Source organism: Arabidopsis thaliana, chromosome 5 (genome assembly GCF_000001735.4).
Source record: "Arabidopsis thaliana chromosome 5, partial sequence".
In the NCBI taxonomy this organism is placed as follows: Eukaryota; Viridiplantae; Streptophyta; class Magnoliopsida; order Brassicales; family Brassicaceae; genus Arabidopsis; species Arabidopsis thaliana.
Window position 1 is genome coordinate 9,442,084 of NC_003076.8, and position 15,015 is coordinate 9,457,098.

A 15,015-nucleotide genomic window follows, 5' to 3' on the forward strand; every position below is an offset into this window, starting at 1 on the left:
AAACTGTTTCAGGTATCATCTTATCTGTAGAAAAATCAATTTCTATTTTCTTTCAAGAGATCATAGGAGAAAAGATATAAGAAATTTGGATTTATAACCTACAATTTTTTTTATAAATTAACAAACTAACCTATAAAAAAAACCTTCGAATACAACAGATATATAATATATATTATTACAATTTTACCTTTACCACTATCACCACTAACCACCACCACAACCACCGCTGCCGGAACTATTACCACTAACCACCACCACAACTACCGCTGCTGGAACTATCACCACCATCGGATCCACTGCCACCGCTATCAGAGCAGCCGCACTGTTTTGGGTGCTACCGCCATTGTCAGAGTAGCCGCAGTCGCCATGCCACTACCATCACTGGATCCGCCCCTGTTGCCGGACCACCACCATCTTCAGCGCTACCGTTGTTGCCGTTGTTGGGCCGCCGCAGTCGTCATAACCCCTACCGTCGTCAGGACTGCCGCGGTCGCCGGAAGTACGACCACCTCCTTTGATCATTTTACATACCCTTTAATTTACTTAATTAATTGATATCTTATTATATAAAGTATGGTTTTCAAAGTTAGTAACTCATAAGATTGTGTCATATGTCAAATTTATCTATCAGATGTTGACATGTGTCAGAAAACATTTATTTTTATTTTCTTAAAAAAATAGAAAAACTAGAAAAGGAAACAAATCTAAATATACTAATTTCTATGTCAGTTTTGTTTCGTTAACCAAAAAGAAAATTAATAAATTTATTTTTACATGTGTTATTGGTCAATTAAATTTAGCATGTCTTAATAATTTTTTAAAAATCATTTATTATGGAGAATAATACTAAATTAAAAAAGGTCACTGAAGTTTAAAATAATAATATAATTTATTTAACATTAATTTAATGAGAGAACATTGTATTTAGCATGTATTAATTTGTTTTTTAAAGTCATTTACTATGGGTAATAATACTCATTAAAAAGGCCATTGAAGTTTAAAATAACAATATAATTTATTTAACATTAATTTAATTGAATAAAATTGCATTTATCGTTGTAATATAGTGTTTTCATTCATTCGTTACATCAAATTAAAAATTTTGGGCTTATAAGACTTAATTTTTGAATACTTATGTTATATTCTAAGAATCTTAACGCACACGTTGAATACTTATGTTATATTCTAAGAATTTTAACGCACACGTGTCACGTTTATTGTTCAGTTGTTGACATGTATCAGATATTTTGTAATTTTTTCCAAAATGAAATAGGAAACTAAAAAATAAAACATATTTACATATTCAAATTTATATGTCAACATCTACAATATTTAACTTATAATTTTCTTAACTAGAAAGGAAACTAATAATAATATAAAGTGTATAAAATTAAATTGTATTTGTATTGCAAAATCAAATTGTATTTGTATTGCAAAATCAAATTGTATTTGAATTTTATACGATCAAATTAAATTTTATTTGTATTATTATAAAGTATATATTTAAATTATACTACAAAATCAAATTTGTAAGATTGAAATTTGGTTTAAGAAAATATTAAATTAAATATTAAAAGTATATCAGTTACTATTTAAACTTTAAATATCGTCAATAAGATGGAGTGTATAGAATTAAAAGGCATTTTATTATGGGGAAATATATAGTTAAAATGGGTAGTAAAATTGAATGTGTATGATTAAATTTTATTTAATACATAAATTACTAAGTTAAATATTAGAAAAAGTGTGTGGATCTCTATTTACTATATCAAATTAAAATATTATTTATAAATATTTTAATAATTTTTTAATATTTTATATCCAGCTATTTAGGTCGGCCTTATCTGGTATGTATATATTGTAAAAACTATAAATTTATCATGTACGATCTTTTTGAAAAATAATATTGGATTTTAGAGACAAACGAATTATATTTTCAACAGAAATCCTGATTTAGTTAAAAAAAAGAGACCAAAAACCCCTAATGTCGATTGGGAAAAAACTGACCTACATGATACATGATAATCAACACTACATATTTTTTCTTTCGTCTTTTGAAAATTGGTTTTTAAAAGAAAGATGCAAATTCAATAATAATTTGTTTGTGGTTTTAATAGTATTAGAAAAAGCATATTCTTTTAAGTTTTGCGTACACTGTTGGTTCAAGTCCATTAGTTACATTTTTTTATATTACATTTTTTTTTTAGTTAACTTTGTTACTAGATCTTATGATACAAAGCTGAATTTTAAAAATTCAATGACTTTTCTAATGAATTTAAATATATTTCAATGATTTTTTTTAATTATATAAAAAATTACATTATTTAAATATGCATTAGGCCACCAAAATTAAAAAATCGGTCATGCAAGAAAGTCTACATCAATGAGTACGTCTTGCGTCTGATCCCCAACTTTCCTTCTATATATGGTAACAACAAAAATCGATGGAATCTTTAGACCTAATATCCACCACCGGCAAATGGCAAGTGGTCAAATTAGCCTCAAATCTCAACCCGATGAAACCTACCGTCAATGTGCCACAAGGTCATTATGGGTTCCAACATATATTTTGTCAACAAGAAAGGCATGGGCTGCAAAGTGTTGGACTTGGACACAACAACACTTAAAATGGAGAGAAATTATGATGCAGCTATGAAAAACAATGATTATGCCACCTCCCTGTGTTATAAACAAGCGTTTATATATATTTATATATATTGTTATATTCTTAATTTTGGTATGAAAATGTGTTATTTTTTCAAATCACCCAAAAAAACATTCCATCAGAAAAATAAAGAAGGCTAATGGAAAAAACACAAACAATTGGAACAAATCCAAAGGATGTCATCAATAAGCCATATCCACCATGTAAAATGTATACAATGGAATAACTAAAACACAAATCCAAAAAATTAAACTTTAAATAAAAAAAAACTGATTAGAATCTAGGTTAAAATTTAGTTTTTGATCAAGGTATGAAGAATGTATCTCTTCTTCACAACTTTATCATCTTCGTATAGATCACATTTAAACTTTCAAAGTAAAAACATAAAGAAATTTACAAGATTTGGATAACTTCGAAGCCAACTTTTAATGAGTTCAGAACCTAAAAATTGTGGGAAGGACAACAACCAAATTGTTAGCCTTTGGACATTAATCGATGGAGCATCGATTAGCCTCTGGACATTAATCGATGGAGCATTCTGACACAAGACAGGACTATAGCCTAGTTCTGCTTTTTCTAGTGAGAAAAGAAAAGAAAAAAACATTAAAATCTGTGACATCTCACGTGCTCTCTCTCTCTCTTCTATCTCTAATTGTAGTTTGTATCCAAATCCACGCGCCTTTTTCCACTCTCTGTCTCCACTTTTCTTTCTAGATTAATCAAATTCTTTGAAACCAGTTTCTCACTTCGCCTCTCTCTTCAGATCCGTCCTCTGTAGCTCTGTATGTCTCTTCTAATCTCTCCTCTCTTACGGTTTCTCGAGATTCTTGTGTTCTGTTTACTCAATTACCTTGGAAATTAAGCTAAATTTTTTGTTAGGGTTTGTTTTAGAAATCGGGTAAGGCACATTTGTGTTTGATCTTGTTCCTCTGTCTCCAAAAGCATTGATTCATACCCAGTTTCGTTAGGTTTTGATGTTTGAACCTTAACATTTGAATTTTGAATTTCAAAAAGTATAGATGAGGTCTGGTTTCTAAGTTCCCCCACTCAGAAAGTAATGATTTTTTTGGTACTTTTCCTTTGTTTGTCTTGGTTTAGTAACTTTTTGTCTTTTAGGGTTTACAAAAGATTGAAGCTTTATGTTCTCTTCTTTTGATTTTCCAACACTTATCTCTTGTTCTGTGAAGGGTTGCAGAGAACAATGGGGTTTATCTCTAGGAATGTGTTTCCGGCATGCGAGAGTATGTGCATTTGCTGTCCTGCTCTCAGGTCGAGATCTCGTCAGCCTGTCAAGCGTTACAAGAAATTGCTCGGCGAGATCTTCCCTAAATCCCCTGTAAGTGTCTCCTTTTAGCTCATTCCTTAAAGTTTCCACTTTTAGCTTGTAATTTGTTATTATCTTTGCTTCTGAGTAACTATTTCACTGTAACAACTTAAAATGCCAACGTGAGATTGATTTGTGAAGTTGAAAACATGCTTCGGTATATATTAAACTTATTTTCATGAATTTTCTGTAGGATGGTGGACCAAATGAGAGAAAGATTGTCAAATTGTGTGAGTATGCTGCAAAGAACCCAATCCGTATCCCTAAGGTATAGTTTTGGTTTTTGAATCTTACTAGTAGGTGAGGAGTAGTCTTGTGTGTGTAAGTTCAGCATATTGTGTTGTATGGCTGTTACAGATTGCTAAGTTTCTTGAAGAGAGGTGTTACAAGGACCTTCGATCTGAACAGATGAAGTTCATCAATATTGTCACTGAAGCTTACAACAAAATGCTTTGCCACTGCAAGGATCAGATGTAAGATTTATAATATCATAAATTAGCAATGCAAAATCATAGCAACATTATTGCAGTATTAATTTGATGATTCTTAACTTCTCACTAACATTTACATGTTCTCTTATTTAAGGGCTTATTTCGCTACAAGTTTGCTGAATGTGGTTACGGAACTACTTGACAATTCAAAGCAGGACACACCGACCATTCTTGGATGCCAAACACTGACGAGGTTCATTTACAGCCAGGTAAAATGCATACCTAAGTTGGAGGCTTTGACTGATTTAACAATTAATAAAGTGCATGGCTTCTACACATATGCTAGTCCATGTTGAAAATGTGAAATCTCTCACTCTTCATCTGTTATGGACAGGTTGATGGAACTTATACACACAGCATTGAAAAATTTGCGCTCAAAGTTTGCTCATTGGCTCGTGAAGAAGGTGAGGAACATCAAAAACAGTGTCTGAGAGCATCTGGCCTGCAATGCCTGTCAGCGATGGTACTAGAACTAGTTCTTTTAATCTTCCAAATTCAGTCAATCTTACTCCCAAAAGTTTCTGTCCGGTTTTAATTAGTGTTTCTTGTGTTTGCTTCTTCATCAGGTGTGGTATATGGGAGAGTTTTCACATATCTTCGCTACTGTTGATGAGATTGTACATGCCATTCTTGATAATTACGAGGCAGACATGATTGTTCAGACAAATGAAGACAGAGAAGAGCAAAATTGTAACTGGGTAAATGAAGTGATTAGATGTGAAGGCCGAGGAACAACAATTTGTAATAGCCCTAGCTACATGATTGTCCGACCGAGAACTGCAAGAAAAGATCCGACTCTATTGACTAAGTAACTGACCTAATCCTCTAATTGTTGCTGTGATTTCTTTTCTTTTTTTCTATTGTCAGCCCCCTCATTCTCAGTTTTCTTAATTGTTTATTGTTTTAGAGAAGAGACTGAGATGCCCAAAGTTTGGGCACAGATTTGTCTCCAGAGAATGGTTGACCTGGCTAAAGAAAGCACAACTCTGCGGCAAATCTTGGATCCTATGTTCAGCTATTTTAATTCTAGACGCCAATGGACTCCCCCAAATGGCCTGGCCATGATAGTTCTGTCTGATGCAGTATACTTGATGGAAACCTCTGGTATGTCTTGTCTTTTTTGTTAGAGTATTGCTTTTTGTCTGTACGTTTACTCATAGTTATGTTTCTTTATATATTAGGGAGTCAGCAGTTGGTGTTGTCGACTGTTGTACGCCATCTGGACAATAAGCATGTTGCCAATGACCCTGAGCTCAAGGCTTATATCATACAAGTTGCTGGTTGTCTAGCAAAGCTGATCAGGACCAGCTCGTATCTTAGGGACATAAGTTTTGTTAATGACTTGTGTCGCCACCTGAGGAAAAGCTTTCAGGCGACAGCTAGATCAATTGGAGATGAGGAACTCAACTTGAACGTGATGATTCAAAACTCTATTGAAGATTGTCTGCGGGAGATAGCCAAAGGAATTGTTAATACACAGCCCCTGTTCGATATGATGGCTGTTTCAGTCGAGGGTCTTCCTTCTTCAGGAATTGTTTCACGCGCAGCCGTTGGATCACTGTTGATACTTGCACATGCAATGTCTTCAGCATTATCGCCATCTATGCGTTCACAACAGGTGAACTAAAGTTTGTTTGGTCTCTTCTGAGTGTTTAGCATTATCTATAAAGTTTATTTAATTCTTCTTAATTTTCGTACAGGTCTTCCCTGACACACTTCTTGATGCACTTCTAAAAGCAATGCTGCATCCAAATGTGGAAACCCGTGTAGGAGCGCATGAAATATTCTCTGTAATTCTCTTGCAAAGTTCTGGTCAATCTCAGGCTGGACTTGCATCAGTGAGAGCTTCTGGCTATCTTAATGAATCAAGAAACTGGAGGAGTGATACAACCTCTGCGTTCACATCTGTCACTGCTCGTTTAGACAAGCTCAGGAAGGAGAAGGATGGCGTCAAGATTGAGAAGAATGGTTACAATAATACTCACGAGGATCTTAAGAACTACAAATCGTCCCCAAAGTTTCACAAGTTGAATTCCATAATTGATAGGACTGCTGGGTTTATCAATCTAGCTGATATGGTAACATTTTTCCTTGCTTACAATTGGATGTTGTGTGCTAAAGGACCATCATATGTTTATGCAATTGTCTGATACTGTTTGGTGATGCAGTTACCATCGATGATGAAGTTTACGGAAGATCAAATCGGGCAACTGTTATCTGCATTTTGGATACAATCAGCACTTCCTGATATCTTACCTTCAAACATTGAAGCTATTGCTCATTCTTTTAGCTTGGTGCTTCTGTCCTTGCGACTAAAGGTCAACATAAAAGTTTCTCCTCTTTTCTGGCTCTCTTAATATTTCTCTTTCATAGAGGAAGTTTTCACTTTCATGACGCTATACTTAAAGCTTCTCATGATTATTTTAATTACAGAATCCTGATGACGGGCTTGTTGTTCGAGCCTTCCAGCTTCTCTTCTCATTGAGGACTCTTTCGTTGGACCTTAATAACGGTACTGATTGATGAAACTCTCTTAAACTGATCAAAGTTTAAGAAATCGCTTATGTGCAGTCAAACTTTCTCTTTTTCAGGCACATTACCCTCAGTTTGCAAGCGGTTGATCCTTGCTTTATCCACAAGTATGCTGATGTTCGCTGCCAAAATATATCAGATTCCTCATATTTGTGAAATGTTGAAGGCCCAACTTCCTGGTGATGTGAGTTCCCAATGTGTTGTTTCAGTTATTACTTTTATTTTATCCATGGAGATTGTGTATCACTTGATTATATACTCAAAATTTTCAGGTGGATCCTTATCTTTTCATTGGAGATGACTTACAACTTCACGTAAGACCACAGGCAAATATGAAAGATTTTGGGTCCTCAAGCGATAGCCAGATGGCTACTTCAATGCTGTTTGAGATGCGAAGCAAAGTAGAACTGTCCAACACTATTATAACCGATATTGTCGCAAAAAATCTACCTAAACTTTCGAAGGTAAATCTTATATTTTCTGTTTCTTAGTGAACAATACCTTTTAAGCCCCAATGTTCGATTCTCTTGTACTGATTTGATTTTATGTACTCTCTTGTTAAGCTCGAGGAAGCTGATGTGAAGATGCAAATCTTGGAGCAATTTACACCTGATGATGCTTTTATGTTTGGATCAAGGCCAAACATTGAACCTCAACCAAACCAAAGTATCTCTAAGGAATCGCTGTCCTTCGATGAGGTAAACTATTCTCTGAAGTTCCATATTCCATTGGGATTTTGATAATATTCAGAACTGTTAACACTTATGTTTCTTTATTACAGGACATACCTGCCGGTTCAATGGTTGAGGACGAAGTGACGAGTGAACTCTCTGTGCGTTTCCCCCCAAGAGGATCTCCCTCACCATCTATTCCTCAAGTTATCAGCATTGGACAGCTCATGGAATCTGTAAGCATAGACCACATTCGACATAAAGAAGAAACTGGCTGATATATATATTTGTGTCTTCTTATAATTGGTTTGTGATATGTTATCTAGGCGCTTGAGGTCGCTGGTCAAGTGGTTGGGTCATCTGTCTCTACTTCTCCGCTTCCTTATGACACAATGACTAACCGCTGTGAAACCTTTGGGACTGGTACTAGAGAGAAGCTCTCAAGGTGGTTGGCCACTGAGAACCGTCAGATGAATGGGCTCTATGGAAATTCACTTGAGGAATCATCTGCACTTGAGAAGGTACGTAACAGCTGAGTTGGTAAACACATTAGAACTACAAACTGTTAAAATCTGCTATGGTCCTTAGTAATAGTGAGAAAGATCATAACTTTGTGATACCAAATGGGCTGGTTAAGAGAAAGGTAGAAACTTTATCATACGAGGCTTACACGTTGAGACACGTTGTTACAGGTAGTAGAAGATGGGAACATCTATGGGAGAGAATCTGGAATGTTGCAGGATTCATGGTCCATGATGAGACTACCTCCAGCTAGTCCCTTTGACAATTTCCTCAAAGCAGCAGGAGCTGGAAGATGATTCAACTAACTTGATCATATCAATCTCTGTAGAAAGTGTGTAATCTTGTTGTTCTTATTGGATTTGTAGAGAACTAACTTATCTAGGGCCAATCACGATGCTTCTCGTAGTAATCTAGAATCAGTAGTAAGTAATGCTTGTTTCGTTAGGACAAGAATCTCTGTTAGTGTTGTCGTTATAATCAGTAGAGAACCAATGCTATCTAGATTTGTATCAAATTCTCTTCATTACCTTTAAACGCATCATCAAAACAAAATCGAAGATAAAGTTCACAACTTTAAAGGCCACATCTTTTACTAATGGCGGTGAAGCAAACGGCTTTAGTTGGCCGGACCGGTTTGGTTTTCTGATAACCGGAAAATTCAATGAACCGACTCCAAAACGACGTCGTGTTATTGTGAAGGCAAAATGGTGTTGTTCTCTCTGCTGCCTTTAAAATTGGGGTTTTGCTTCGTCGGGGTTTATGAAGGGCTTTGATACTAATCTTCGTCTACAGGCTTCTTCTCCAGAATTCTCCAATGGTTTCTTGCCTAAAAGGCAAAACTTTATAAAACTCAATCGCAGAAATTGTTACCCCAGATCTTCTTTCTCTCCCACCATGTTAAAGCTCTTCACTTCCTCCGCCTCTCGAGTCCACCATTTGACTCCGGTAAGTAGGGTCGTCGGGTCTTCTCCAGTGGAGTCTCCATTGTTCAAAGCGTTGAGTCAAATCACTGGGTGGAATCGGCGATCTACTTCGTTGGGTCATCGTGCTTTCTTCTGCTCTGAGCCTACCAATGGAGAGGCGGCGGCTGAAGCTGAAACTAAGGCGGTGGAGTCCGATTCTGAAGTGTCTGACTCCAAATCTTCGTCTGCGATTGTGCCCACTAACCCTAGGCCTGAAGATTGTTTAACGGTTTGTGTAACTATGGCTTTTTGTTCCTTTCTCTGTGGAAGATTTGTTAGTGCATTTGTATATGCGTTATTGGATCGTTGGCAATCTAATTGTATAGGAAAATTTCAATTCTTGTTGGAATTATTACAAAGTTGTAAACTTTGGTAATAACTGAGTGGATGATGCTTATGAGGTGCTTTACATCTTTGTTGTTCTATTAGTGGAGAAAGTTGAAGCTTCTGATATTGTATGTTGTTCTATGGTGTTTGCTTAGAGCATTTTTGAATCTGTATTTAGTGGTTTGTTGTTAACAGTCAAGCAAAGACTAATTGGATTTTGTGAACATTTTACATTTGATCATTTTCATTTTAGCGGAGTTATGTTTCTCCTGATGGAGTTTTCCGTTGTTTAATTGCAGGTTCTAGCATTGCCGGTGCCACATAGGCCGCTTTTTCCTGGTTTTTACATGCCAATCTATGTCAAGGTATGTCAATTCATCATTTTCTGGCCTTTAAACACTCTCCAAAACTTGGCCTTGTTTGGTTCTCAAAATCTCATTCGATTCTCTTTAAATGGAGCTGAATCTAGCCTTAGAACTAGTACCGATATCTTCTTATTTTGTTCTCAGTAGAGCATGGATCATTGATTACCTAGTTTACAATCAAAAGTGAAGAGAACTTACATATCAGCTGACACCTTCTTTGAAATATCTGCTGTTTGGGTTTCGACATATAGATCAATTTTAGCCGCATTTGATGCAATTTTTTTGATAATTTACCCCATTGTTTATTAATTGTAATCTTCCCCGCCTGGGACAAAATAGCTAAAAACTATTTCCGTTAAACCACAGCGATGACACGATCTTTATAGTTTGGGAGATGTCAGGTTTTGCTTCTCTGACCAGCATGTGCGTTTTCTGGTGTGCAGGATCCTAAAGTACTCGCAGCCTTACAAGAGAGCAGAAGACGACAAGCTCCATATGCAGGAGCTTTCCTTCTGAAGGATGACCCATCAGCTGATTCATCTTCAAGCACTGACGCAGAAAAAAACATAAATGAGCTGAAAGGGAAAGAGTTGCTTAACCGGCTTCACGAAGTTGGCACACTTGCTCAGGTATTGTGTTGCTGCATTTGTTCAAATTAAAAAGCATGACTAGCATTACGATTTCCTTATTGATTTTCCAGATTTCAAGTATCCAAGGAGACCAAGTTATCCTTGTTGGTCACAGGCGACTTCGCATAAAAGAGATGGTAAGTCGGTATAACAGCGTTCGTACTTTGTAGAATTTTCAACCATGAAAGTTCCAAATCCTCGAAAGTACATCTTCACATCTGTTCTTTGGTTGATCAAGACACTTTTGGTTTAAGGGAGAAATTTTTCCTTTATACAGGTGAGCGAAGAACCACTTACCGTCAAAGTCGATCATCTTAAGGTACATTTTTCTGCTTTTAGGCTTTTCCTCTTATAATATGAGACTACTTTGATTTTGCTTTTTCTATTTGAAACTCTGAAGTCAGGAACCTTTTCTTACTCTCTGTGCAGGATAATCCGTTTGACATGGACGATGATGTCGTCAAGGCAACATCTTTTGAAGTTATTTCAACTCTTAGGGATGTACTGAAGACAAGTTCACTATGGAGAGATCACGTTCAGACATATACCCAGGCATGTTCTTGTCATAATTTCACCTGTTCTGGTAAAAAGGTCTCAGGGTACAAGTGTCTTAGTAGATGTCTTTCAACTTGTGTAGCATATAGGTGATTTCACTTATCCACGACTAGCTGATTTTGGAGCGGCGATATGTGGCGCAAATAGGCATCAAGCTCAAGAAGTTCTTGAAGAACTGGATGTAAGGAGCTTCATTATTGTTGTAATTGTATGATTCTTGGTCAATCTCTCATCTCTGTTTTTATTGACCCAGGTTCACAAACGTCTGCGGTTGACGCTGGAATTGATGAAAAAAGAAATGGAAATTAGCAAGATACAGGTACTTCATTCCCTTATTCTTGTGTCTTTCCCACTAAGGGACTACTTATCCGGTAACTGTTTGAATGGGATAAGATTCTTATCTTCTGAGCCTTTTATAGGAAACCATAGCAAAAGCAATTGAAGAAAAAATTAGCGGTGAGCAACGTCGTTACTTGCTAAATGAGCAGCTCAAGGCTATAAAGAAGGTATTACTCAGCCCGCTTCACAAAATATGCTTGCTATTTTCATCCACATACCATGTCTGTGTAATATATATACATATTTGGTTTGATTCATTTAAGTCATCCAATGCAGGAGCTTGGTGTGGAGACAGATGACAAATCTGCACTTTCTGGTCAGTACGAACTTAAAGTCTTAAACTATCTTCAATTACATGTAGTCAGTTTATATCCTAGTTAGAAATTTAGAATTTCACTGCCTCATGGATCACAATGCATTCATGAGACGTCAGTGTCTTTGGTATGAGTTTGGAGAGCCGTGCACTGTTAATTGTATGACAACCACAACTTATAGTCTGTTCTTTACTGCAGCAAAGTTTAAGGAAAGGATTGAGCCTAACAAGGAAAAAATTCCAGCGCATGTATTACAAGTCATAGAAGAAGAGCTTACAAAGCTGCAGCTGTTAGAGGCGAGTTCAAGCGAGTTTAACGTGACGCGTAACTACCTTGATTGGTTGACCATATTGCCTTGGGGAAATTACAGGTTTTTTACTTTTCATATATCTTTTTTTTTTTTTCTGTTTAAGTAAAGCAGTAAGTCTTTTGGTATGAGAGACTGATATAGAGACGGATGAGCTCTCATCTCATGGCACCATTTGTTTTTGTGTTCACTGATTTGAGGAATCTATTTTGTTAAATTTGCAGTAATGAAAACTTTGATGTTGCACGGGCGCAAACAATTCTTGACGAGGATCACTATGGCTTATCTGACGTAAAGGAAAGAATACTGGAATTTATTGCAGTGGGAAGACTTAGAGGCACTTCACAAGGTTTGATACTTATCCAGTAATTGTGATTTGATCTTGTTGAAAAAAACTTGTCCCCTTAAATTTGAGTAAATGTGTCCCCAGGGAAAATCATCTGCCTCTCCGGCCCTCCTGGAGTAGGCAAAACTAGTATTGGGCGGTCTATTGCACGTGCTCTTAATCGCAAATTTTTCCGGTTCTCTGTTGGAGGGTTAGCAGATGTCGCTGAGATCAAGGTATAATACCTTTGTTTTGGTATACTTGCAAATATTAGTCAAACATTTGTGACTGAATTCTTTCCTAGAAACAAAAAACCATTCTTGTAATTACATGTTTAGGGGCATCGTCGGACATATGTTGGCGCCATGCCAGGAAAGATGGTGCAATGTCTAAAGAGTGTGGGGACAGCAAATCCTCTTGTTCTAATCGATGAGATTGATAAGGTAATATATTTTTTGTTTTGATATTTGTCATCATATGGTAGCTTCTTTTATTCATCAGTACAATACTGTTTCAATCTCTAGTTACCAAAGACAAATTTCTCTGCAATAAATTGCTATATTGTTCCTTTGCAGCTGGGGAGAGGCCATGCTGGTGACCCGGCCAGTGCTTTGTTGGAGCTTCTGGATCCAGAGCAAAACGCAAATTTTCTGGACCACTATCTCGACGTTACTATAGATCTATCAAAGGTAATTAAATGTGGTCAAGGACCAAATTTTGTATTTCTTTTCTTCATGATGTTCTGTCCACCAATAGATGGATATGAATACCATTTTGTTTCATGTGATACTAGGCCGATTGAATTTAATTGCTGATCCATTTCCCTACAGGTTTTATTTGTGTGCACAGCAAATGTGATAGACATGATTCCAAATCCTTTGCTAGACAGAATGGAGGTGATTTCTATTGCTGGGTATATCACTGATGAAAAAGTTCATATCGCAAGAGACTATTTGGAAAAAACTGCACGTGGAGATTGTGGTGTCAAGCCTGAACAGGTCTCACTTTCATCCTATTCTCCAATTGTCTCTTCTTTTAACTCTCGGTAAATTAAAATGAGTGAGTGATTATCAATGAATCACATACTTCTAAGATTTCGTCAATTTGTTCGTACTATGCAGGTTGAGGTGAGTGATGCAGCGCTTCTTTCCTTGATAGAAAATTACTGCAGAGAAGCAGGTGTTAGGAATCTCCAGAAACAGATCGAGAAGATTTACCGTAAGGTAAGTTTTGCTACAAGACTCCGAATTGATTCCTCAAGCCCTCAATGTCGAACACCATTTACTTTTCTGTTGTAGATTGCACTTAAATTAGTGCGTGAAGGAGCAGTCCCCGAAGAGCCTGCAGTTGCAAGTGATCCTGAAGAAGCTGAAATCGTGGCTGATGTTGGCGAATCCATAGAGAATCATACTGTCGAAGAAAACACTGTGTCCTCTGCTGAAGAACCAAAGGAAGAGGCCCAAACCGAGAAGATAGCTATTGAAACGGTTATGATTGATGAGTCAAACCTTGCGGATTATGTAGGAAAACCGGTATTCCATGCAGAGAAGCTCTATGAGCAGACACCGGTAGGTGTTGTGATGGGTCTAGCTTGGACATCAATGGGTGGTTCAACATTGTACATAGAGACGACTGTTGTGGAGGAAGGGGAAGGTAAAGGTGGCCTGAATATAACGGGTCAGCTCGGTGATGTGATGAAAGAAAGTGCACAAATTGCTCACACAGTCGCCAGAAAGATCATGCTAGAGAAAGAACCAGAGAATCAGTTCTTTGCAAACTCCAAGCTTCATCTCCATGTTCCTGCAGGAGCCACTCCCAAGGATGGTCCAAGTGCAGGCTGCACCATGATCACATCTTTACTATCACTTGCCACGAAGAAACCCGTTAGGAAGGACCTTGCAATGACTGGAGAAGTCACACTAACCGGAAGAATTCTTCCTATTGGTGGGGTAAGTAACTCCGGACTTCTCTCACTCTATTCTATTAGAGCCTCTCTTTTTTTTTCCTTTTTTGACAATGTACACAAAAATGTTACAGGTGAAAGAGAAAACTATAGCGGCGAGGCGGAGTCAGATTAAAACAATAATATTTCCAGAGGCAAACCGGAGAGACTTTGATGAGCTGGCAGAGAATGTGAAAGAAGGGCTTAATGTTCACTTCGTGGATGACTATGGAAAGATCTTCGAGCTTGCCTTTGGCTATGACAAACAAGAAGACTGAGAACACACATAAGCCACGTTGACCTTTTGTCATCTGTTGTTGTCTCCATTTAAACAACACTACCATTCTTGATTCTCTTTGATCTTTTTCTTCCTTCAAGAAGAAAGTTATTCTGTAACTTTTTTTTTATGATTAGGGTAATTTATTGGTGGTTGGATTTTATTATTTTGGTATATAACCAAAGCCAAATATCATAATAAGACATCAGAACAAAGTAAAAAAAACAAAGTTGTTTCTCATTTTGTGCTTGTAATTTCATCAACATATTCGCGTATTACTTTCACTGTTGCTATGTGTTCGATCACACTTCATAACAGACTAGTAACTTGTTGGCATAATTTTCTGTTTTATATTCCTTTCTACTGGATTAGATGATGGGTAATTTGACTATTAAACTATGTAATGAAATGTATATATATTCTTAGTTCGTACTCAGACAAAAATAGGATTGAGAAGATAGCATTCAT

General features: G+C 36.7%; 3 protein-coding genes across 6 annotated transcripts; 2 read left to right on the plus strand and 1 right to left on the minus strand.

The window, feature by feature from the left end:
* Positions 1 to 204: 204 nt before the first annotated feature.
* AT5G26840 (uncharacterized protein) lies at positions 205 to 522 on the minus strand (the record flags this gene model as incomplete). The annotated part of the gene is made up of 2 exons (NM_122566.1): positions 205 to 372; positions 427 to 522. The coding sequence occupies 2 exons, from the start codon at positions 520 to 522 to the stop codon at positions 205 to 207; spliced, it is 264 nt and encodes an 87-aa protein (NP_198036.1).
* Positions 523 to 3,148: 2,626 nt separating this feature from the next.
* On the plus strand, positions 3,149 to 8,813 carry AT5G26850 (Uncharacterized protein). Of its 4 annotated transcripts, none has more exons than NM_001036870.3 (18): positions 3,149 to 3,447; positions 3,853 to 4,001; positions 4,183 to 4,257; positions 4,347 to 4,462; positions 4,575 to 4,689; positions 4,815 to 4,943; positions 5,047 to 5,288; positions 5,388 to 5,584; positions 5,662 to 6,098; positions 6,181 to 6,558; positions 6,649 to 6,798; positions 6,914 to 6,992; positions 7,072 to 7,196; positions 7,285 to 7,476; positions 7,576 to 7,710; positions 7,794 to 7,919; positions 8,010 to 8,204; positions 8,376 to 8,813. In NM_001036870.3, exons 2-18 carry the CDS (start codon positions 3,867 to 3,869, stop codon positions 8,499 to 8,501), a joined length of 2,952 nt encoding a protein of 983 aa, NP_001031947.2. In that variant the 5' UTR covers positions 3,149 to 3,447; positions 3,853 to 3,866; the 3' UTR covers positions 8,502 to 8,813. The 4 variants fall into 4 exon arrangements, with proteins under 4 accessions (NP_001031947.2, NP_001190405.1, NP_198037.3 ...); NM_001203476.1 differs by having other exon boundaries at positions 3,229 to 3,563; positions 8,376 to 8,782; NM_122567.3 differs by having other exon boundaries at positions 3,357 to 3,447; positions 3,861 to 4,001; positions 8,376 to 8,736.
* A 55-nt stretch (positions 8,814 to 8,868) lies between these two features.
* LON1 (lon protease 1) lies at positions 8,869 to 14,917 on the plus strand. The gene is made up of 19 exons (NM_122568.4): positions 8,869 to 9,396; positions 9,794 to 9,859; positions 10,303 to 10,488; positions 10,560 to 10,625; positions 10,766 to 10,807; positions 10,918 to 11,040; positions 11,126 to 11,224; positions 11,297 to 11,362; positions 11,463 to 11,549; positions 11,659 to 11,698; positions 11,895 to 12,066; positions 12,228 to 12,352; positions 12,434 to 12,564; positions 12,667 to 12,771; positions 12,904 to 13,017; positions 13,159 to 13,326; positions 13,450 to 13,551; positions 13,627 to 14,277; positions 14,366 to 14,917. Exons 1-19 carry the CDS (start codon positions 8,965 to 8,967, stop codon positions 14,546 to 14,548), a joined length of 2,958 nt encoding a protein of 985 aa, NP_568490.4. The 5' UTR covers positions 8,869 to 8,964; the 3' UTR covers positions 14,549 to 14,917.
* The last annotated feature ends 98 nt before the right edge of the window (positions 14,918 to 15,015 follow it).

Coding starts and splice junctions, on each gene's coding strand:
- AT5G26850 (NM_001036870.3), top strand. CDS start 3,867: ATGGGGTTTATCTCTAGGAATGTGTTTCCGGCATGCGAGAGTATGTGC. Junction 6,993..7,071: donor TTCGTTGGACCTTAATAACG/GTACTGATTGAT, acceptor TCTCTTTTTCAG/GCACATTACCCTCAGTTTGC. Junction 8,205..8,375: donor AATCATCTGCACTTGAGAAG/GTACGTAACAGC, acceptor ACGTTGTTACAG/GTAGTAGAAGATGGGAACAT.
- LON1 (NM_122568.4), top strand. CDS start 8,965: ATGAAGGGCTTTGATACTAATCTTCGTCTACAGGCTTCTTCTCCAGAA. Junction 11,225..11,296: donor AAGTTCTTGAAGAACTGGAT/GTAAGGAGCTTC, acceptor TTATTGACCCAG/GTTCACAAACGTCTGCGGTT. Junction 11,699..11,894: donor TGACAAATCTGCACTTTCTG/GTCAGTACGAAC, acceptor TCTTTACTGCAG/CAAAGTTTAAGGAAAGGATT.